At 46.4% G+C, this 24,520-nt stretch overlaps 1 protein-coding gene across 6 annotated transcripts in view; it reads left to right on the top strand.

The window, feature by feature from the left end:
- The window catches only part of LOC133345142 (partitioning defective 3 homolog), a 199,015-nt gene that overhangs the window by 134,558 nt on the left and 39,937 nt on the right, over positions 1-24,520 (top strand). For 2 of the 6 annotated variants that reach the window (XM_061555640.1, XM_061555638.1), the window contains exons 17-20: positions 246-379; positions 1,289-1,336; positions 10,224-10,496; positions 12,988-13,369. In XM_061555640.1, the coding sequence (XP_061411624.1) occupies positions 246-379; positions 1,289-1,336; positions 10,224-10,496; positions 12,988-13,369 (837 nt within the window). The remainder of the gene's footprint in view (positions 1-245; positions 380-1,288; positions 1,337-10,223; positions 10,497-12,987; positions 13,370-24,520) is intronic. The other 4 variants (XM_061555641.1, XM_061555639.1, XM_061555644.1 and 1 more) reach the window with 4 other exon arrangements.

The raw sequence follows: 24,520 nt of genomic DNA, 5'->3' as shown, positions 1-24,520 counted from the left end.
TGCATGCTGAATCGTGCTGGTGGAGTTAGCAAATGCACCTATTAGATTTGGTAAAGGTACTGAAATATATTAATGGTCATAATTGCATCATCTGTTTGTCTTCCGCTCCCTACCACCCTAACGCTGCATCATTCCTACTCGCACTCCTCGCAACTCTCTCTCCCCATCACCTCCGCTGCCCCCCAACATTTCTCCGAAACCCCTGAAACCCCACCCCGCACCTGCCCCCCCCCCTCCTCCTGCAGCAGCCCCCAGAGTGTGGCGTTTGAACGCGAAGGCTTCGGGCGGCAGAGCATGTCCGAGCGTCGGAGCAAGCGCTTCACGGATGCCTCGCGCCTGCAGGCTCTCAAGTCTCGCAAGTCCAAGAGCATGGACCTTGGTACTGGCACAGGGTGGGGGCATTGCCGGGAACAGTGGTACGGGGGAGGAGAACAGGAGCAGTAGCAGCACGGGGTGCAATAGGGATGTGATGAAGCATCGCCACTGCCACCGCCGCACCTGCGTGGGAACTTGCAGAGTGGTGGTGGGGTGGTACCTTGGTAGCACCGGGTTGGCTGGAGATGAGAAATCTTGAGAGTGAGGTTTTGGGGAGGATTAGGTCGTCCAGTGGGGTGGGCCATTGTAAAAAGGACAGCAATTGGGGAGGGATGAGAACAACTGGTAAGGCTTGCGTGTCACAGTTCATGTCTGTGTCCCCCTCTGTTGGGCTTTCGAGCAATGTACATTTGCCACAGAATTGAATGCTCATCCTTCCGAGCAAGTTCTGTAATGATGACCAATGATCAGGCTTTGGGCTGTCCTTGGTTCGACCTCTTTGCTTATGATTCAACTGCCTATCGGTGAATACTGCAGGCACTCTGCTAGTGGAAGTGCATGCCTTTACCCGTACCATTGTCTGTGCTGGAAGAGAGCTGGCCCTTGTATCCGAACCCAGTGATGTATTTTCCCCCTCCAATTCAGTTTATGCCACACCCAGTTCAAATATTGAATGCAGCCATCAAACCCCATAGATCGTGTGGCAGCACTGACCAGCATTTGCATGTCACCACACACCTCTGCATCCACTGGTGCCCATTGCCTGCGAATGCATGCAGTGACTGCTGCAGCTACTAACCCACTTTGCCTACTGGATGGTCCGTCCTCTTTGCGTGCGTGCTTGTGTACGTTTCCCTGCGTGTGCGGCTGCGTCACTGCGCGAGTGTGCGTGCGCGTGAGCCTGCATGTGCTGCTGCTCTTTTTGTGCGCGTGCTTGGGTACCTATGTGCGTGTGTGCGTGCTCGTGTGCCAGCGCTACCGCTGATGGGCGGTCCCTCGGAGGAGGCGCCGTTGCACACAGGTAAGCTGCTCACCTCGTCCAGCTCTTAATTGCCCCCTCGGCGAATAGAGTCCCATTAATTAGGGGCCCACCCATTGGCTTGATCATGCCTCACTGGTGCCATGATTAATGAGCTCTCCGGGGGGAGGGGGTGCAGGTGAGGGGGGGGCGGGGGGGGGGGGCAGCTTCATCCCTACAGGCACGTGCGTGTGCCACTCACGTCGCGTTTTAAAGAGTTGTCGAGCAAATCGTGGTGGACCTTGTTATTATTTATTATCATTAAGGAATGTACCTGTGCTGTCAGTGACAGTATACCTGTTGCACGCATCAGTGGCTGTACGATGATGTGGCCTGTAAAGTACCGTGCTCCGAGGGAGGAGTTGTGCAAGCGGGCATGATAATGGAAATATTCCACCGAGCGCTCTTGGTCTGCATCGCCAAGCATTTGATTTGGCAACACCGAGCGGGCACGATTATTGAGCGCACGATTAGTCACTTGCTGTTGCTGGTCACGTGGAGCTGCTGTTTAGTCCCCATTTAAATTGTTAAAATTATGATTAGCATGTTGTAGATGTCTCTGCAGACTTAAAAAAAGTAACACAATGGACTCTTGATAGATTTGAAGCTTTCATGACTGCAGGAATCAATACTCTTTGGTTCTTTCGGTAACGTCACGTAGGTATAAAATAAAATAAACCACGACGTTTCGATCGCAACACAAGCAGTCATCATCTGGTGGGAAACCACAGCAATATATTTTTTTTGAAGTGGGAGAGAGATGCCGTGGTAAGAGGTTATATAGGTGAGAAAGGGGGGAGGGGCAAGGGGGGGGGGAGCGCTGCGTGGAACGCGAGGAGATGGATGTGAAGTTGGACGGGGGGAATTGGGCGGGGTTGGAAGTGGGAGGCCGAGAGAGCTGGGGATGTGGGGGGGGGGGAGTTTGCAGTCGATACCACATTGGGAAGTGGATTAAAATTGAATTACAAAATTTAAGGATACGACAACAACAACAACAGACGGAGTGTGTAAAAATAAATTTTCTTGCTGTGGTTTCCCACCTGATAATTGCTTGTGTTGCGATCGAAACGTCGTGATTTATTTTATTTTATATCTACTGTGACTTTACCGAAAGAACCAAAGAGTATGGACTCTTGATAGTGAATGAAGCGTGATTGGGGCGCATTGTGAACAGCGGCAGGCTCGTCTGCGTTGTGTTTTCCTTGAGAGTTGTTGCACGAATTAAGATGATGAACTTAGACGATGTGTTTTTTCTTTCCTGTTCTTTTTCTTTCAGATTCAGATTTGTGCTGCTTTACTGTGTTGTGGGGAAAAGTACAGTACCCGCTCTATTTCTTAAACCTCTTTCCTCGTTGTTGTGTAACACCACCATGTAGCCACCATCCCCTCTCCCCATGACCTGCCTCACCCCCCAACCCCCCCTCCACCCACCTCACTAGCCACTGTCTCGACCTGCGGTCATTCTGCTTCACGCTTGAGTGACCTTCCTTCATTCACGGCCGTCCTCATCGCCCCCCCCCCCATCCCCTACCCAAACCTGTATCCCGCCCGTCTGCTGGTCTTCACTTTGCACTGCATGGTGACTGCTTCTGCTTGGTGCCCACGATGATTGCGATTGTTGCTTTGCAATAATAATAATACTACGCCAAAGCATGCGGAAAGTTTGATAAAATTTGACTCAAAAAATAAAACAAAATGTAAGTCTCTTGGTTCAGCCCATTGTGTGTCTTGATGAATACTTGTCAAGTCGAATTCTCAAGACGACGCTGATTTATAATGAATCTTATCGCAAACTTTTTCTCAAGATGCCATATATAGGGACACGGGGTTTCTGAATTCTACTTCACTCTTCAAACGTCCACCCCAAGTAAAATAACCATTGAGTCACATGAACTAACAATGTGTCAGCGGCGTAGCTGTCGAGATTGTATGAGCGGTGCAACTCTGCACTGGGGCCCCACAGGCCGGAGGTGCCCCGGGAGCCGGGCTATGAAGAGGGGGGGAGAAATTGGACAGGGGGGCCCCAAATTAATTCATTTCATCAGGGCCCATGGCAACACTGCGCAACTGATGAAAACTGTTAGAAGGCACATTTTAAAACTGACAAGTCAAAGAAGTTGGAATCGAGGTTAGGAATAGAAAGAGGTTTTAGATTTTTCGAAGTACAAAATTAGTCTCACCGCAAGTACCATTTACACAGAGTAATTATGAACGTATGCTAGTTCTATTTTTGTTACGGCCCCCTTTGCTCGGTGCCGAGTGTGCTGTTGTTGCCTGTGGTATGGTTCATCAGGGAAGTTTGTCACTGTGTCGCGTCACAATGTCTCGTATCACGTGGGGATGGATATGCACGGTCGTGTGTGCTATATTGGGTAAAACTCTTGTGCCAGCACTACTTATATGTGCATGCACGTGTCTGTGCCTTTGTAGTGTGTGTGTGAAATGGTGGTTTATTGGTTAGCACATTGGCCTTAGGTTTGATTCCCAGCCATAACTAACATCTGTTGTAAGTGATATCCGAACCAGTCCTCGACCTCTCCTGGGCCGACTTAAATGAGTACCGAGTGCAATGTGTGACATCGGGACTGGAGAAACAAAGGCAGTCGGTTGTAGTGCTGGCCATACCCACCCACTTTTGCACTGTCCAGGTCTTAATAGCTGCTCGTTTAAGAGCACTTCAACAACGTTTGGTTTTAGAGGGATCTTTTCATTTTGTGATTCGTGCAATGTTCTATAATGCAAAACATCACGTTCACATACCTACCCCCAGTGCAATGCGATGTGGACATCAGTAAAGGAATAGCAAGAGAGTTTGTGGGTGTTGTTTTCGGTCTTAATAGGCGCTCGCTTATGGATTTTGCCCCAGCCACTCTACTCAAGTGTACGTAAAGACATTTAGCAATGTGCATGCCTTGTATATGCACAAGGAAACTTCCCCATGTAGATTTAAAATTACACACATTCGCGTGCGTGCATGCGTTGTAGGTGCCTGAACACACACACTGCTGCTGTTCTGTACAGGCTGAAATGTTGAAGGAGTCCATGGCAAGGGTGCCTCGTCTCATGCAGTGGGGCTCATTCCAATCGCACCCCGAGAATACTGCAGTTCTTCTGATAGCTACAGGACAAGAACATTTCCCTGCATGTCGTTATCTTGTCGGATCTTGGAAGCTAAGCAGGATTTTTGAGCGTGGTTAGTACTTAGATGGAAGGCTGCTTGGGAGTACGAGATGTTGTAGGTTTGGACCGAGAGGTGTTGAAGAGATTTCAGCATATGCGTAGGGTTGTCCTAGGTACTCTGGTTTCTGCCTCATCAACATTCCTTAGTGGAATTTCAGAACCCTCTGTGAAGCTTTTATGGATATAGTAAACGGCGTTACTTTGATTAATATTCTTATATAAAAACCATTCCAAAGCCAAACTAATGTATTTCAACAAGTTGAAATAAAACGCATTATCTGCTATCAAATTTATTCGAACCCAAGCTTGTGCCTTTCAAATGTAAAAGTGCAATGTTTTTGTTTGCATTTATTCAGGACTAGCGGGAAGTACCCGGCGTTGCCCGGGTCTTAAAAACAGCAGTGCGTACTGACTGTGGTGGTACCTGCTATGATTACAGCAGTGCATACTGACTGCGGTGGTACCTGCTATGATTACAGCAATGCATACCGACTGTGGTGGTACCTGCTATCACTACAGTAGTACATGCTGATTCTATAGCAGTATTTATGGACTCTATAGCACAAAGTACTCACCTGACAGAGCAGCATGGTGAGGCTTAGTCTCGTGCAGAGCCTCCGGCCTCGCCTAGATTGTCCAGCCAGCCGAGATGGCACCTTGGCAGGCTGAGGCTGGGCTGCTACCCCTGACCCCCCCCCCCCAGGCACGATGTCCCCGGCCGCTCTGCAGTAATATCTACGGCCTATAGTGGTAGCATCTACCGACTGCATAGTAGTAATAACTGCACGCATCGGGGTGGGGGGGGGGGTGGGACATGAGACAGTGAAGAATTGAGCGTTTAGTGTATTTTTATAGGATTTTTAACCCAAAAGAAAATGTCCCCCTCACTCCCACCGAAGGCGTGCGACTTGGCATGGGCTGTCCCCCCCACCAAAGGCTCGTCAGTTGGTATGGTCGTGCACGCCATAAATACATAAAATGGGAGTGCACAAAAATATCACTAAATCGCTAATTAAACTAATTTAAAGTTGACGGATGTGAAAAAGGAATAGTGCTTGCTCACGGCGGGGCTTACGGCGTGGTACCTGGCTATATTTTTACGTGAACCCCCCCGTTGGAGAGCCAAGCGCGACTACACACAAACCCCGCCACAAACCCATACACAGCTTTTGACTTTTATATATATAGATTTCCATATGTATACTCACTTGCACAAACAATTGCAGTGTAAAAATGAAAGTACAGTACACAGCAAAAAAGACAAATCCTCCTACACGAACACCCAAGCACACAAAACAGATCCACCATCTCGCCAAACTGACTGTTGGAAGCAAGTGCTGTTAGCAAGCACCTATGGAGGCCAGCACGGCACACGAAGGGGTGGTGTGACACGCACCATTTACGTATTCGCCACTGTTATTGGTCATGAGCGAATATCAAACTCTGTTCGCCAGGTTTGTAGCGCAGTGCAATGCTAACCACTGCGCCACTGCTCCGTATTGTACACTACACACACACAGGTGTGCGCGGGTGCACACGACGCCCGCATGCCCCTATGCATGCTCGTGCACGCACACATGCGTTACTGGGGGCAGGGCCCAAGGCAAGCTTGTTGTGGATGTTGCCACGTGTGGGACTTTTGTGTGAACCCCAAGAGGGATGGTGGGGGGGGCATGGCTGGGCAAGGTGAACAGACAGTGGAGTGATGATGATGACGCCTGTGCACAGGTGGGTGCTGTGATCATTGAAAGTGAAATCATGATTATAAATGTAAGGAATGCACTATCAGAGTAATGGGTAAAGCTTGAGTTGGCATTTGGTTGGCTCGTGCGGTTAATTTTAAGGTAGAGTTAGGGTTTAGGCCAGTTAGTGAGTGATGGTTAGGGATAGGGCCTGGTTAGCTAGTAAGATTCTAGTAAGGGATAAGGTCTGGTCAGCTAATGCGGTTAATGTTAGGGTTAGAGATAGAGCTACTTTTAGCCTCTGGTTGGCTTGAGTGCTCGGCCCCTTCAAAATGCCCCCCTCACCAAATGCTTTGTCTTCCCTGGCACTGCCAATGAGCATAATGCACCTGCATGTATTGTGAATAATAATATTTTTTCTACCTTTTTTTATTAAAGCGAAATTATTCTCAACCTGTTCAAATCAAATTCATATGAAAGGAAATTTGCCAATTTGGTTATAGTAATGGATGTGAATTTTTAAAGGAACATTAAAATAATATGTGTCCATACTCTTTGGTTCTTTCGGTAAAGTCACGTAGGTATAAAATAAATAAATAACTTTAACCGAATTTATTTCCTTAGGACCTCCTTGAAACTTGTAATGAAATCAATATAATAAATAAATAATAAATCGCCTAGGACAATAACAAAATCGCGTGATGACGCATGTGCAGCGCTGACCTCTCCTCCTTCCCTACGTGGCTTTACTGAAAGAACCAAAGAGTATGGATTCCTGCAGTCACGAAAGCTTCAAATAAAGAATAATATGTGTCATAGTTAATTAATTATGACAATATTTCAACCCCCCCCCCCCAGTGAAGAATATTTTCACAGGGCTTCTAACTCTGCAATGTTTGGTGGCATGTACCATACAATACGACTTGGCACCGCAGCCCAACTGTTTTGTATGAATTTGGTCACTACTGTAAGGAACCTGTTGGGCTTTGAATGCATGTTTTTCCAGTGTTTCTGCACAGCTTGCACAAATATAACTTGAACAAAGAGAACCGGTGGTGTAACTCCTGGTGTTAAGGCAGTGTTTAAGAAAACATTTAATTAAAGTTTCTGTTTAATGTAGATAGAATTGTGATTTTAGGTGTTGAGTCTTGTGTCAAAGACAAAGTAACAAAGCATGTAATTGCTTTTTCCATTTTCCAATTAAGCTCTCGGCACAGTGTCATTAAAATATATTCATTTCGTTTGGAACTCTTACAGATAGCGGTGGACCACCCCGTGTCAGAGAAACCATTCCAGAACATGAAATCATGGAACTACTCCTGAAGTCACTTCAATAGACCTATTTATGTGTACTTGGGGTACAGCTATTATATTCCTTGCTAGAAATGTTCATCTCATGTCAATATAATAAAAAGCGAGAATTTACGAAGATTAAGTGGAAAATCCTGATATATATTTATGTTATTGGTGACCAATCTGATTCCATCAACTCTACTACACAAGTTTCATCATTGGCAGCTGAAACCTGAATTCAAACCCAGGACTAAGTAGCACTCGCTCAGTCTCATGATTCACGTGCCTCCCGGCCATTTCGTTCTATGTTATTTGTATATTTGTTACATTATGTTTTATTGATGGAGATTTTACATGGTGGAGGGGTTGAGGCGGGGGGGTGGTAATATATTTTCTTGTTCAAATCATTCACAATTTAAGGATTGTTCAATACCGTTGTGCTCAATGACATCAAAAGCACCACAATTACCACGTATTTTTAATAAATGTAAACCATTTAGTTATAATCAGTTTAGATTAATATTAATGGAGGTTTTGTGAAAAAGATGCAAAAAATCTGCAACCGAGTGGCATCCACAGTGGCCACGTGCAAATTATATACCCAATGCCATAAGAAATGCCAATGATGAGAAATTCTACCTTGCAGGACATGTGCCACATCTCTCAGAAGCATGAGCTTGTACTAATATACACTGTATAGGGAGTTTTCCACTGCATGGTACCACTACTATGTAAGGATGTCACCGTATCTTGTCAGATAGCAGAAGCTAAGCAGTATTGAACCTGCAGAGTGCTTGGATAGGTGACCACGATGCAATAACTCAGGTGCTGTAGGCTGCAACATCAATTGTTGCACCATACTATTCTTCAATGCCTATGCTCCTTGCCTCCCCTAACCCACGTTGGTCAGTGTGGTGAAACATGATAAAATAACCCTCACGACCCACACGGAGTAGGGAGGCCCTCATCCAGCAGGAGATGACAAAACGGTTACACATATGTACATTCTGATATATAGAATAGTACGTGTCACCTTTCAATAGGAGTCTTCGAATTTATTGTTATTGTCTGAGGCCCAGAGAGCCAGTTTAAAAGCGGCATAGCAGCAGATTATTTGATCATCCGGGGGTCAGGCTTTTCTGTCACGGAAGGGTGACCCTGCATCTCACCGAAACCCCGAAGTGATCAAGCGAGATGGCCCCGAGGCATCCCATTTCCCCATCCCTCTCTGCTTCTGTTATCACATTCTATTGGAACTTCCATTGCCAGTGCCCGATTGATATTGACTCTTGCGGTAGGTGAAGCGTTGTTTCCTGCAACACTATTGATCCCCACGCCCTCAACCTCGCCCCACTGCCCACGTGTTAGAGTGCTCGCACACACTCCATGGGTGACTGCTTCCTCCTAGCTGGTCCAGCAATTTGACATCATCAATTTACAAGCCTCACTGTTTTCTCAAGTTATCACCCTCATCTAAATTACTCCGGATGCCAAAGCGCCCGAGACACCAGCACAAACAGTCCCCGGAATGCTTCATTGGCATAGGATGGGGAGCCCTGCTCCCTCCTTTTCCTAACCCCACATGGCTGCTCCTGTGTCTGGGTCCCATCAGCCCCATTCCCCTGCTACCACCCATAGCCCCATAGCCTTTCTGCCATTGGCCACTGCTACCTTCATCGCCTGCAAAGCTGTTCCTGCAGAGAGTGGGGTGAATGGGCAGCGTCTGCAGTATTTGGGCCTGGCACCAGGCCTTTTGAGTGAAATTTGGGGTCCGCAATAAATAATTTTGGCTGGGGGTCCCCATATCTTCCTTCGAGGCGTTACATTTACTTTTTTGGAGGCGTTATATTTACTCACCAAATTTTCATGTAATAAAAAAAATCCCACAGCTCAGAACAATTATAGCCCCCCCCCCCCCTTTTCTTCAGGCCTTTCCTAGCAAGATTAGTATTGGGTTGGTTTCTGGGTTGTGGGGGGGGGGGGCATAAGTTTCATGATGTATGAATAATAATTACATTTCCATTCCATCTTCGAGAGGCGGTGTGATTGAGATGTTAAGCAGCAGTGAGCCTGTGTGGAGATGAAGGTGGTCAGTGGAGGTGGTGGGAAGGACAAGTGATAATGGTAGTAGAAGGTGGAGTGAGTAAAAAGAAGGGGAGAGGTGTTGGGGAGGGGAAGAAGGTGAGCGGTAGGAGTTCCAAAAACGTACAAGTAGTTTTCAGGAGATGTGTTTTTACTGCAGAGGCTCCGTGACATATGCTGTAGAGGTACTAAGTCTGTAAGCGAGCCCATGTAATATTTTTGTGTAATTTCATCGCATAAATATCGCATATGCAATACAAATATATGTCGTCATGTCAGAAGTAATTGCCATAAAACATGAGGAATGATCAAGAAAATTTGACGAGATAATAGTAATTAGTGTGTGTGATTAATAGATGAAGTGGGGTCATGTTTCATAAATCATACGTGTCGTGTATCCACTCTTCCATGCTATTAGTGAGCCATTTGTCTTGCGGTAATCTAGTGTGAGCGAGCGTGCGAGCGAGTGTGATGGTAATGACGGTGGATTCATGCAATCCCCTTCTCACCTCTTTTTTGCTTTGTTCCCCTTCAACCACTCCACACTTGTCTGCCTGGGCCCTCTAACCCCCTCCCTCAATTCTTCATGCCTGCACCCACTCCCTTTCACTGCACCCCCCTCAAACACTCCCATCCCACACGGCCGGGCGAAGCAGGGCGAGACGTGGGCCCCACGCTGGGCCTCAAGAAGTCCACGTCGCTGGAGAGCCTGCAAACGGCAGTTGCCACGGCGACGCTCATCGGTGACGGCGACGCGACCGGTGGCCGGGCTGAGGCGGGGGAGGACCAGCAGTCGGCCCATCGCCCCCGGCAACGGCTGATCCGTGGACGTGCCTGCAACGAGAGTTTCCGTGTGGCCATCGACAAGTCGTACGGCGACGGAGCTGAGGAGGAGCAGGGCAGCCCAGAGCAGGGAACTGATATCGGTACGGGGAGGTTTTGGATGGAGATGCGTAGCATTCGAGGGATAGAGGTGTTCAGCCATGAGAGAGGGGTTGTGGGGGGGGGGGCTCGAGGTGAGAAGGCCAAACCAATTGGTTAATGCATTGCATATATAGCCCCTCTGTCAATCTACTGATAGAGGGAGGAAGGTCTCCCCATGCTGTTCGTCAGTGGGGTTATTTGAGCATACTTACATTTTCTCTGTTTTGAATTGAGATGAAGAGAGCCTTGGTGGGACTAAGGATGTGTAAGTCATGGCGGGCACTGCAGGGGGATGGGGTTGAACGTTAAAATGCGAAACTAATCTTGAATTATGACTTATTTATCAATCCACTGTTGGATAAGGGCCTCCTGATGCTGAGTCAATTATGGATACTGTTTGAGCATGTTTCACCATGCTGGTCAGTTCAAGTTGGTTAAGGAATGGTCAGAATGAGTTTGGATATCACTCGCCACTAATGCTAGCCGAAGCCAGGAATCGAATTGCAATCTTAGAATAGTGCGCTAACCACTGCACCACTGCTCCACTGCTCCACTGCACCACTGCTCCACTGCTCCACTGCTCCACTGCTCCACTGCTCCACTGCACCACTGCTCCACTGCACCACTGCTCCACTGCACCACTGCTCCACTGCTCCACTGCACCACTGCTCCACTGCTCCACTGCTCCACTGCTCCACTGCTCCTTCCTGGCAATGCGAGTTCTAACCTTGCTTTAAATAATGGATAATTAATTGATATTTTTATTATCAAAAGGTTCCCTGCTGAATACTTTGTTGGCTTGATGTCATCGATTGCAGAGATTAAAAAAATACTGCAGAGTATGGTAAATCCAAAAAAATGCCTGCAGCATCATATTAACCAAATGGTATGTGTGTGTGTGTGCGCACACTCCGCGGATTGAGGAGTCTATCGATCACGTGGGCCCGTGCCCATCAAGGGACCCACAAAAAACGCTGTTCGTGGAAGGGTCATGACATTGTTTTATCTAGCCATGAGGGGGGGGGGGGTGGGGGGGTGTGAGGCACAGTGGCCAGGAGGGGGGTGCCTGGGAGGAGGGAGGGGGAGCGAAGCAGGGCGAATGTCCGCACTGATCGCAGGCTGATTTGTGTGCATGGGAATGCGCTCGCCGCAGAGCGAGCAACGTGCGTTTGTCGGAGCTAAAGCGCAGGCTATATACAAGCGTGCTCCTCAACTCCCCAGGCCTTTGGGACCCTCGGTTGCCCCAGTTTTCCATGTCCCACCAATCAGCAGAATTATATTACATGTCTCAGCCAATTTACAATTGAATCATGTGCCTAGTTTACACGTGAATGTTAAAACTACGGTTGTGGGAAGTATTTCTCGGCGTACTTCCACGTGCCCTGGAGTGTCAACAACTGCTGGGCCTCGTCAGCTGTGAAGCCGCCACATCTGTATGTAATATGGCCCATCATGGCCAGCATGAAGTATTATCTCGTGGAGATGGCCAGGTTGCCCAGGGGTCAGGGTGGAGCTGGCACTTCTGAGACTTTAGGTTCGAATCCCAGTTTCAGCCACCTTCGAATATGCCAGATTCGCAAGTCTAGATAGTTTATGGTCTCAGCCTGGTCGCCAATGACTACACAATAAATCTTTTCACACAAACTCAGTTTTCTTGATAATAATTTGGATAAATTCCAGCTCTGAAACTTAAACAATTGAATTAATTGACATGGGACAAACATGTTTTCAGGCCATCGAAAGGTGTGCTCCAATGATGGATAAAGACATCTTTTGATATAATTTCAAAAGTAGTTACACAACGTCACATTCAAAGGCCATTCTCGAGCACAGGGTGATGCATTGCTGCAAGCTGCAGAGTTTCGAATGAAGGGCAGTGTGTCTGCCTCACATAATGTGGGCTTTTATCCTGAAATGTTCTGCACTGCGTAATGCTTACTTCTCGATAATAATAGCTTGTGTACGCTTTTAGGGTTTCATAATAAATTCACTATAATGTCTGTGGATGAAAAACTTTTAACGTCACCCAGACACTGAAATTGGCAAAAAAATGCATCCCATATAAAGATTATGCATCATGTAATAACTTAAAAGAATAAGTGCAATCTTCTAAACGAACGAATGAGTTTAATGAAAAACATAATTCGTTAGATTTTTGTTACTTCAAGTATTATAACAACTTTAGAATGTATTGCAATAAACTTCCTGAAAATGTCAACGTATCAGGGAGAGACTTTGACACTTTGGCCTTTTAAGTGTTGCATGGTGGTACGGTATAATCGTTATTATTGTTGGCTGGCACTCTTATCCTTCTGCATCATTACCGTCCTTTGATCTCGAATACATCTTTAGTTGTAAACACGATGAAGCGCTATAGAGCGCAAGCGCGTAAAACCCTACGCGCTCATTACTGTCCTTCGTTGGCGGACTTGGGCATCGCCCCTGCTCCCATTCTCCATCTGCCACTTCGATCATTTTGACCATCGTCCGCAGACGAGGAGGCAGAGGCGAGCGGCCGAGACTCAACGTCGGGCGGCAGCGACAATCCACAGGGCACCGCGCCGGAGCTGGACGTCCCCGTCGCCGGGGCCGCTGCGGCCACCGTCAGGGCCCCCGCTGCCAGGGCCCCCGCTGCCAGGTCCCCGAGCCCGCAGGACGCCGGCGCCAGCCCTGCTGCGAGATGCCCTCCCCCAGGCCCCGCGGCCGGCTCGACGGCACGGGACAAGAAGAAGAATAAGGAGGGTGACAAGGGTGACAAGAGTGGGAAGAAGGGAGACAAGAAGGGGGGCGGCGGTGACAGAAGGGATGGAGACGAGAGTGGAAAGGGGCGGCACAAAAAGTCCGGAGTGCTCAAGGGACTCGGCGTCATGTTCCGGTAACTTGCGCCGTGTGCACACAGTCGCCAGGTTCATTCTTATCATCCGTCACTGCTAATGACAGACTCCCAAAGCCAATTCCATCCTCGTGGTCCTGTGATGCCACAATCCATCTAGCTCCTGAAGGTGAGCCGATTTAATTGCTTCATCTCTCCACGGTGGATTTCCTCCCGGGTGTGTTTTCCCCCGTTGGCTGCCATTCCATCGTTAGTTCTTGACCACCGGCCATCCGTTCTAGAGACGTCTTGCTCAAGTCAACTTACATTTATTAACAGTCAATGTGATCCGTCTAAATTAAGTTTGTTCTCTGATACATGTCTTCCTCTTTCTGTTTCTTGGTGTAAGTGTAATCCAGTGTAATTCCAGACTCATAGGCAGAATGAATGAAATATCATTCCACTTCATCGAATGGTTCTAGGTTGTGAGCTATAATACTAGAGCTGGTAGTGTTGAGAGTTAAGCCTATTTGTATAGATAGTGGTCTGTTTCTGGCATGCTAACTAGGCACACAACGACGGCTTGTGTTGTGATCGAAACGTCGTGATATATTATTTTTTCTTTTATTTAATTTTTCTACCTACGTGACTTGACCGAAAGAACCAAAGAGTATTATTCATAGATAGGAGAGTTTAAAACTATGAAACTAAACTATTAAACACACTTTTTTTTATTTTAGCAGGTAAGGGCCACTGAGCTATATCACTCCTTTTCAGAAGTGACTTGGCCACAAATGATAGCTCAACGAAGTGGCTTTTCACGTGTAAATTCATATCAGCCAAATACTCTAAACGTATGTTTCTAAATGTGGATTTAAAAACCGGAGAGAACCCAGAGAAAAATCTACACGACCACAGGGAAAACATGGAAACTCCAAATATACAAGCGCCAGAGTTGGGATCAAACCCACGACCTCCTGTATACCAGATGAGGTAGTTAACATCTCGGCATCGCGGCGGTTGAGAAGGGATGGTAGCTGAAGTGATCTTTGGGGACAGCCGAGGCCTATTTATATTCCCAGGATCTCTGATGGGTTTGGTCGAGGGGACGAGGAAAGGGGGGAGGGCGGGAGACTCGACGCTGCAGTGAGTCCGCGCTGGTGTTCACACTAAAGGCCACCACGGGCCTTTTGAGCAGGAAACTTGGCTAAAGTCTCTCTTCAGAGACATTCTGCCGCTCCTGGATAATACACACTGATCAGGGTGCTGGTGTGATGGGCACTTGTGGACGTTACCGAAGGAAATAAACCCATCTAAGTAGGCGCACTAAAGGCACATGCATCTTTTATTTTCACGCCCAGATCTGGAATATTTTGCAATATACTGTGCATGCATGCATGTCTGTAAGGAGTTGGGTTGACCTTATGAGTGTATTGATGCGTCGATGAATTTATTATAATTGAGTCTTTTGATATGAGTATTGAAGTGTGCTTTCGAGAATATGTACACATTGTATAAAATGGGGTTACATGATCTTTGCTGTCACTAAGATGTAGCTACATTCAGCACAATGTATTTTTTTAAGAATCTTGAAAAGGATCGTGATCCATAATCGTGAATCGGGAGAGGGAGGGGAGAATCATTACAGGTCTAGTTAGAATATCTCGAGAATACACCAGTGCATCGTAAACATGCACTAATTTTGGAACCGCTGATTATTTTGTTTATTAAACGTTCTTCTTCCTCTTCATCCTTATTCTTCTTCCAAAGTGCATGTGTGTAGAGGATGTGCAAAGATGAGAGAGTGAGAGATAGGAGGAGATGCTGTCGGAGTTGCGAGCCCCACAATAACGCGTCTGCGTGTTCTGACGGGTGGCAGTTACGTCGATAATTGATATGGTTCATACAACATTTGCACTTTGGCTGCGAGAGCCCCCTAAAGCTCCCGAGCAAGCTGTTTGGCAGTCCCTGTGTAATCTCTCGAAAAGAGAACACTCAAAATGTTTCCCTGCTCAAGTCACCCTGTGTTGGCAACCCAGAATCAATGTTGTAAATTCCACATTGCTATGGCAGTGGCTACAATAACCACTCGTGACTTCCTATAGAGTGTTAGTCATTATAAGAAAAACTGTTACAACCCCTGGAATTGTTTTATTTAAGTGAACTTATAATTGTTTTATATAGTATTTAACTACGTAATATTTCACTGTGTTATCTTCATAATTTCTGTTGGAAATTACTCAGTAGAGGTTTGACCTGCAATGGTTAATTTATGTGCCGAAAGTTTACATATAGCACATTATGAGATTCACTGAAATTCACAGGCTATATCTCTTGTAAAATACAGATGACTCATTTACATATCTCGGCAGTCGCTTAATGTGAAATAGTGTGCAATAATCGATTCTCACGTACACAGTGCTATGTGTGTATCGTGAGGGTAACGATTTTAAATCAGTGATGAATCGGTGGATCGTTAACCCCTGCTCGAAGTCATCTTGAAATGCTTTACAACCGCGTTGATGCCTCTGGAGACACACGTTGAAAATGTGTTAGGTCACCCTTAAACTTGTGCTTGGGCGTTGCCTGAACTGAACCACATGGCATCACACTCTATGCAGTCCCGCAATAATAACGACATGGCGTCATTGCTTTTGTAGTTTCTGTTCAAAAGTTCCAAGAAAAGAGACAGGCTTCCCATAAATTCGTCTCATTGCAAATGCAGGTAACTGCTCTTTACTCAGCCATCCCATGCGTGATAGCAAAGAGGGCACTTTCTACGTGTATAACCTTTTATCTACACACTCCTGGATGAGGGCTCCCCACACCGTGCCAGTCTCCAGGGTTACTTGACCATTCTTCATGCTGGCCAGTGCAGTGGGTTTGTTGATGGTTGGGTACCTAGATGCGAGAGCATATAATTACAGTACAACAATGGATTTTGCTGCACCGCTCTCTGCTGACCAGAAACGTAACCCAGCAAGCCCTATGACAACTGTGATTGTGCATAGCCTCTATCTGTCCACGCACTATCCTGACCCAAATCCTGCTTGGCTTCCGATATCTGATGAAATCGGGCAAAATCCATGTGATTTGAGTAAAGGGCGATGTATTGTACTTGGCACGTAATGGCCTCTCCAGTGTATCGGAGGAACTTTGTCGTGAACTACCACATGGTAACGCAGACCAAAGGCGACAGGCGTCGGGAAAAGGAAGGCAGACACACTCGTGCCATGTGACTCGTAGCACCCACGCCCAGATGATATTTCAATCTGGCGAGCCTTGGGCTGCGAGACGGGCACGCGAAAACCCGACGCCGGCGCCACTGTCTCGTCATTGCCTCTTACAATATCGCAATAGTGATTGAGCCGCAATTGTTGGCATGATTACTGGAGAGCTTTTCAGGGCAGCATCTGACCCCAGAAGGCATGTGATGGGGGAACTTTGACCAGCACTCGAGTGGTCCTTCTTTCACTTTTTTCCCTGCGCTCTGCCAAACGTGCCGAGAAGTATGTGTGGCAGTGCTGGACCACCCAGCGCCGACGCGAAGCAATACCTTAATGCAAGAGTCGCTCGCACACGCGCCACCCTGCACCCGACAGCCGAGCCGCATCCGGGGTAGGATGCCTGAACTTGCATGAGCAACTTGGGCGTAAAATTTGAGTGCTTTCTTTGCGTGGCGGTCGAAAAAACAGCCATTTTCGTAAAAGCCTTGTATTAAAGTGTTACCTGTTTTTGTTCGTAAGTTAGGCTTCTGACAATTTAATTGAATGTAAATGAAAGGTTACAGTTAAGGGGATCGCTCAAACTGTTGGGATTTATTTAATTTTGGGTCCATTAATCTTTAATTAAAGAGCATTCTGCCGCAGCGGTAATAACACCAACATTGCTTGAATTTCTATCCAGCAACATCCTTTGAAGACTAAAATAATGTTGAGGGTATTTTGGCTTTAATACATGACCCGTGGGGCCTTTAGAACAGGCAATTATCATTATCCTATTTCCAGCTCTGATCAGGATAAATGTGAAGCGTGTGTGTATTCATATTTGAGAGAAGTGATACGAGATGTGTCACTGCTCTCGGCATAACGCTGCACTACAGTTGCAACGGGTGCAGGCTCGATTCCTAGCAAAGTGCTAAATGGTGGCAAATGTGAAACCCCAGTGGTCGTGGGCACAATAAATGCCTTCTGTGGGTGTGCCAACACGAAAGGAATGAAATGGCATGGCGCTGATGTCAGCGCCCCCGTGTGTATTAGGTGCTCGCTAAAAGCATTTGCCTTAGTCGTCGAAACCAGTCTAAAAAAACGGAACATTGTCTTTTTATTTGCCTGTACAAGCGCGCTTACGGAGAGGGTCCTGGTTTTCAAATGGGAAGAGGTGGGTGGAAGAGACGGAGTTGTGGAGTGGGGAGGAGGGTGCCGGAGACTGGGGTGGGGGGGTACTGAAGGGAGTGGCGGGCGTACATGAGTAAAGCACTACCCGCTCAGGAAACGGCGTGTAATTGGTTCCATCTGCATTGGCCCACTCATAATAAGCTCTCTCTTGTTTTCTCTCTCACTCCATTGGACTTTTTTTTCCCTTTCTGCTGTTTTATTCGACGCTGCCTGTCTGAAGGCGGCTTGCCCACAAGCCGTGTGTGGGCCAGTGGAGATCGAGGGCAGGGCTTTAGTGTTGGCGTTAGGAATTGAGGTCCAGTGTTACCGGAACGCAGCAAACAGCACAGCGCTTGAAGTGTCTGGCCGTGGCAGCTCTCAGCTGTGAATCGCCGATTGTGTGCTCAAGCGAGCGCTTGTGCGTGTGTATGTGAAGAGCTATAAATGCGTGCTCGCACCAAAGGAATTTGTGTTTGTTTTGCTTTGGGTTTTGTATGAGTCGGATTCTTGCTTTCTCCTTGACTCATGTGCCCACATGGTTCAAATTTTCATATCTACCACTCACCAGGGGCAAGGTACAATGAACACTACTGTGTATCGTTTGAAATTACACGAGTGCTGTGCTGCCCTCGAAAATGACGTACATGTAACATGAATGCATTTTAAAATTTTATCGTAGTAATCCTGACCTATGTTATTATGACTGGCTGTGTTGTGTGGGCACTATGGAGGGATGTGCAATGGATTCCGTTTGTTTTTAAACCGTGTATTGAGATGACCTGGTTCATTAATGCCATATTTAAATTCCTGCAATTTAATACGTCGCTCAAAGTTCCCAAGTTACGTTCCAAGGGTTAAAACTAAATTTGTGAATTGTTCTATTTATCAAGAACCTATCTTCTTGTCCCAATCATGTTTTCATGGACAGTTAGATTGGTTATTTGGTCACCACTAGAGAATACAAATACATTTGAACTATAGCCTATACCACTGCTAAAAAGTTGCATAATTCACACTACTTGATTGTTAATGATTGTTCAGTTTATTCTATTGAATGTATTCAATATTGATGATTTTCGTTAATTTATTTATATTTCATATTTCTGTGTGACCCAGCAGTCCCTTGAAAAAAGAGACCTTTGCCCTCAGTGGGGCTCTCATCTAATAATATACAGTACGTAAAAATGTTGTCTTAAACAGCAAACGTCACAGGAATCCCAGCATGCTTTTAATGTGAAGAAGACATAGCAATTCCTGCACACATTCTATACACGGTCATAAAAATGTGCTAATATTGATGGAGAGGATGATATAATGCTATGTTGGTGAGATGTTAACTACCTTGCCTGGTTTGCAGGAGGTCGTGGGTCCAATCTTGACCCTGACGCCTGCTGTATATTTGGAGTTTGCATGTTCTCCCCATGGTAGTGTGGATTTTTCTCCTGGTTCTCCGGTTTTCCCCTCCACATTTAGAAACATGCGTTTAGAGTATTAGACTGCTATTAACGTCCACATGATAAGTCACTTCGTTGAGCTATCATTTGTGGCCAGGTCGCTTCTGAAAAAGAGCTGTATAGCTCAGTGGGCCTTACCTGGCAAAATAAAAATAGTAAAAATAGTAATATTTTCTATTTTTTTTTAATTTACAGCGATTTGTCGATTCACTGCTGGATAGAGACCTCCCCAAGCCATGCAGTCTTGTGGGGGTTGTTTGACCATGCTCTGGTGACGATGGAAGGACTCAGGACTGGTTCAGATATGACTCGCCACTGATATTAGCCATGGCTGGAAGTCAGACTTTTGTCATCGCACAGTTTGCTTACCGCTGCCTTTACTGCTCTAATTAAAACATATATGTTGCTGTACAATTTACATACAAATTGAGGGGATTAGCGGATTTGAAATGTCAAGGCATATTTCGCGAGCGCCTGCGAACTGTAATTTGGTGAATTGCTTTGGTGTGAACGGGGTTTCTTAGAATTAGCCTAGTGTCATGACAATAGAGTCTGCATGCGGTGCAAATGCACTAGTGGCTACGGGAGGTAATGACAGGGGTATCAGTTGTGAGTGCGAAGGGACTGGTGGCTATAGGAATGTTCGAGAAGGGAGCGTGGTCAGGTGACGGAAGAGGACGGTAGATTCTGCCGGTAGAGCTGCGGGGAAGACTCGGGGCTGTTGCAATGGAGATCTCCGCCTGATGTCAAGTGAATGTGTCTTCAATAAAGTGCCATCTCAAGAGAAGTGTGTCAATTCGCCATTACACTAGCATTAGTGTTTGTGTGTGTGGAAAATCAGATGGCATGGTACGGTGCATTTCCAGTGACCGAGGTCCAAACGTTCCCGAATTAAGGAAAAGTGTTCAAATTGGCATCTAATTGACGAGCATACTGAGCGAGATCACGTTTAGAGGCGCATGGAGAAAGAGAGCAAGACAGTGGCCTGGGGGAGGTTTGACAGCGCCGGGGACAATGACAGTCGGTGAGGTGGCTTAGGCCACCCACCTCCTCATGCGCCGCGTTGGACCCTTAATGTAAGCGCTCATAACTACGCCTGACCCCGTGTTCCCAGAGGTAGTGAAGGGGGAATCTCGGCCTTTGTGTGCACGTGCATGTTTGTGCACACGCCACACGCTTTTGTTGTGTAATTTGCGCGGGTTACTTGTCTGGTTTGACCTGCAGGAGAATACATTTCATTTATTCAGCTGCACTGGCTTATTTCGCTCCGTTTTAGCATCTGCTTATTTCCATGGGGAAGGAACAAACATATTACATGTGTGCGCACGCATTCTGATGGCTGTGTGTGTTCATGCAACATATATCTTGTGAAATTGTCTTTATTTATTTTTTCATATTCCCTTAGTGTAATAATGTCAACTTTATATTGAATATTTGTCTTTTTATGGTTATGATATTGTGGTTTCATGTAGTACACAGAAAAACATACGATCGCATATTCTTGTATGGGACAATGGTGGTGCAGTGGTTAGGCCACTACGTGATGAACCCAGAAACATGAGTTAGATTCCTGGCCCTGGCTAACAGCTGAACCAGTCCAGGGCCCCATTTTAACCAAAGATGACCAGCATGGTGAAGTATGGTCAAATAATCCCCAGACGGACACAGCATGGGGAGGCTTTCATTCGCCATAGGATTGACACAAGGCTATTTTATTAATTAAATGATGTAAATTTACAATTTGCGTAATGGGTTTGTGAGACCCATGCGGCCACTAGTTTACGATGATAAATCCATGGTCTTTTTCATAATGAATTGCAAACCTGGCCAACTGCTGCTTTGATTTTCCTCTTTGTCTGCCTCTAAACGTACATTTACACTCATTACAATTGTACATTTCAAAAATATCATGAATTTTGAACTTCTTTCATATATTATTCTTTAATTTAATTGCGACCCTGAATTTTTACGGTTCTTCAAATCTCCAGGGGTGGGTGCGGGGATAAATAATTTCACCTCTAGTGTATACAAATGTATATTAAATTAGAGCGATAAAGGAAAACCTGTAAAACCCTACTAAATTTGTTCAAAATCACGAGCCTTTGCATGAGAGACGGCTGCTGTAATCCAACCGTCACGCTGCATTAACTGCATCACCGCTGGTCTGCTCAGATCACGCCAATCAATAAACCGACTTTATTTGGGCACACGGATGGAATGCCATTTAAACCAAAGGTTGTTGTTGTTTTTATAAAGGAGACTTGGGATAGAATACAGAAAAGCAGAATCTTTTAGAAATTAAAACGATAGAGAGCAGAAAACAAATTAATGAAGAAAAGTCTATTCCCAGATAAATTTCCAACAATTATTGCACTGATTAACACGCTTAATTCACAGTTTTGTTTCTGTTTTGGTAAACTGTACCTAGAATAATTGGGAAAAATATGAGGGAGCAGTTTTGTTATTTGCCAGGTCTGTTTAAATTGTTAGTGATGACCAATATAGCCAGTGTTTAACCAACCTTGGCCAAGGACAATTCTACAAATGGTCATCTCCATATACTATAAAAAAGGCAAAGTTATGAATGTGTGTCTGTTCAAAATGTTTAGCGTACTTCCCGACATGCAACAAACTTGAAATGTGCCATGTGGGTACTTTCCAGACTGTACACCATGCAAACATTATTAAAATACACTTTTGTTAGTTTTTTTGGGGGGGTGGGGGGGGAGCTCAATAATGCATTTATTTTTTGCACGGCAAGTGAGCAGTGACGTCAAATCTGTCACGTGACCCGCGCATGTGGCAGCATAACGCATTGTAGTGTAGCGGCGAGCGCGCTGCGCTACGAACCCGGCGACCTGAGTTCGATTCCCGCTCACCACCGGTGACGATTATTCGAACCGGTCCTGGGCCTCCTCTAGGTCGACTTAGCCTCAAATGAGTAACTGGTGTGGTGTGTGAACATCGCCACTGGGGAGACAAAGGCGGCCGGGCGTGGTGCTGGCCACCCCACCCCCTCGTGTGCCGTGCCGGCCTTCATAGGTGCTCGCTAACAGCACTTGCCCCCTGCAGTCTCACAAGCTACACGGGGGATCTTTGTATTTATCCTGTGTGTGGGGGGGGGCAGCGACTGCGTGGCGATTCGTGCGCTGCGCTACGAACCCGGCGACCCGAGTTCGATTCCCGCTCACGGCCACCACCGGTGACGATTATTTGAACCGGTCCTGGGCCTCCCCTAGATCGACTCAGCCTCAAACGAGTAATTGGTGTGGTGTGTGAACATCGTCACTGGAGGGACAAAGGCGGCCGGGCGTGGCGATCCAAGTACCGGGCTTAGGGAAATTTGTGAATATGTATGTCTGTTCGAAATGTTTAGCATACTTCCCGACATGCAACAAACTTGAAATTTGGCATGTGGGTAGCTTCCAGAATGTACACAATGCAAAAAGTCTAAAATAGACTTTTGTATTTTGGGGGGGGGGGCGCGATAATGGATATATTTTGCACGGCAAGTGAGTGGTGACGTCACATCTGTGATGTCACATCTGCGATGTCACCCGCATGCGGCAGCGTCACGCAGTGTGCCTGCTGACGTCACGCATCCCCCCCCACCCTCCGCGTAGGCCGTGTATTAATCTAAGACAAGAATCCAAGTCTCTGGCGAAGCCGGATAGTAAAGCTAGTCTATAAAATAATAAAGGCAACGATAGCTCTGTATCCTGTAACACGATGCTGTATGCTTGCATGACAGAGCCCTGGAGTCAATTTTAATATTTCCTTAACACAGGCCCTGTTTGTTTGTTGGCCAATATAGCAAGGTTAGGTTATAGCTTGTCCCAGCACCCAACCAGTTTGCACTTGGTCAGCTGTTTGATTCCTACAGCCGTGCAGCAGTTTTGGAGCCGTTGTTTCCAAAATGTGCATTTCACTGTGGAGTGGACATTTAGCCGGCATAATGGTTTTATATGTCAAAATATTTTGCAAACGTATTATTTATTGTGCTTTTTTCAATTATAGAGAACAATAATATCCTTTGTATTCAGGAATACCTTGTGGAATCTCCAAAGCGTTTCAGTAGGGTGCTGCAAATGGGATAATTGCTTGGTTTTGTAGAAATCAGAGAAGCTGCATACGAGAGGATAACAATCAAACCTCCGCATGGATATATTCAATAACTTTATTTTTGCTGCAATATCCTCAACACCTCTCGGTCCAAAACTACAACATCACATTCTACGGCAGTCCCCCATGTTAAGTACTAGCCAGGGTCAAGCCTGCTTAGCTTCCAAGGTCCGACAAGATAAAGACATACAGGGCCATATTGTAGCTATGAATAGAACTCCAGGATTCTCAGGGTGGGATTGGAATGAGCCCAGCACAACATTCCAGCCTGTACAGAACATCAGCATTGCGTGTGCTAATGCACCTAGAACACATGCAAGCACACGAATGTGCGTAATCTGTATTCTACACGGTGACGTTCGCTTCTTATGGTTACAATATTTTTGGCCCTAGTTAAAAGCCAGCACTTGCCGTGTTATTGTAATGACAATGGCGGTGAAGTATTTTCAGGCCTTAGTTTCTAAACCGCCGCTAATGCAATCCCTCAGCCTTCATTCGAAGTGAAGCCCTCAATCCAACCCGCAGGAGCGCTCCCGAGTTTTGGGCGCGACAAAGAGTTGCATAAATGTGACGGTGGCGCTCGTGGTGGTGGTGGTGGTGCATGACCCACATCGTGGGGAATAACAGCCGTTATCTTGATATGCCAACTGATCAGCTCAATTTGCGTGTACATTGAATAATCTGTGCTTGTTTTTTTACGTGGAAGTATGGCCTGGGTCCATCCCTCAAGGCATTCAGTGGGGGGGGGGGGGGGGGGTATTTCCCGGTCCTGAAGCTGAATGTGTTAAGTGTGCATGAGCACATTTGGCTGGCTGCCTCACGGGTGCAGGTTCCCTAAATTCCTGTTGCCCCACATCGGTTATCAGTCAGGAGCAGTAGGGGCCATGTTTCACGCATCCATTAACCCATCTGTGTGTGTATGTGGCGCTGCTTTGAAGGGGACCCACGCTATTATTGCATCGTCGTGATCTCCTACGTGATAAGGCACTTGGGTTATTGCTATATGCCCTCCCCCAGAGGTCAATGGAAATTGCTGCCTATTCACACCATGTCTCTAACCTGACCTGCCTCTAACCGGACCTGCGGACTTGTGCAGAATCTCATTGGTGATCAGATCACGTCTCAAGGTGAAAAATGCACGATTTGCGTCCTCGGATTTATTTATTTGCATTTTATTGTGTTTGCACGAGACTTTTAATCGATCATTAATAGGCCTTTTTAGTATTTTTGCAAAGGAATTGCTTTATTTCGATTGTTATTCC

This window comes from Lethenteron reissneri, chromosome 21 (assembly GCF_015708825.2).
Source record: "Lethenteron reissneri isolate LAM-NWPU_2019-01 chromosome 21, ASM1570882v1, whole genome shotgun sequence".
NCBI classification, from domain to species: domain Eukaryota; kingdom Metazoa; phylum Chordata; class Hyperoartia; order Petromyzontiformes; family Petromyzontidae; genus Lethenteron; species Lethenteron reissneri.
The sequence above is the reverse complement of the archived record's forward strand: the minus strand, read 5'-3'. Positions and strand labels throughout refer to the sequence as shown.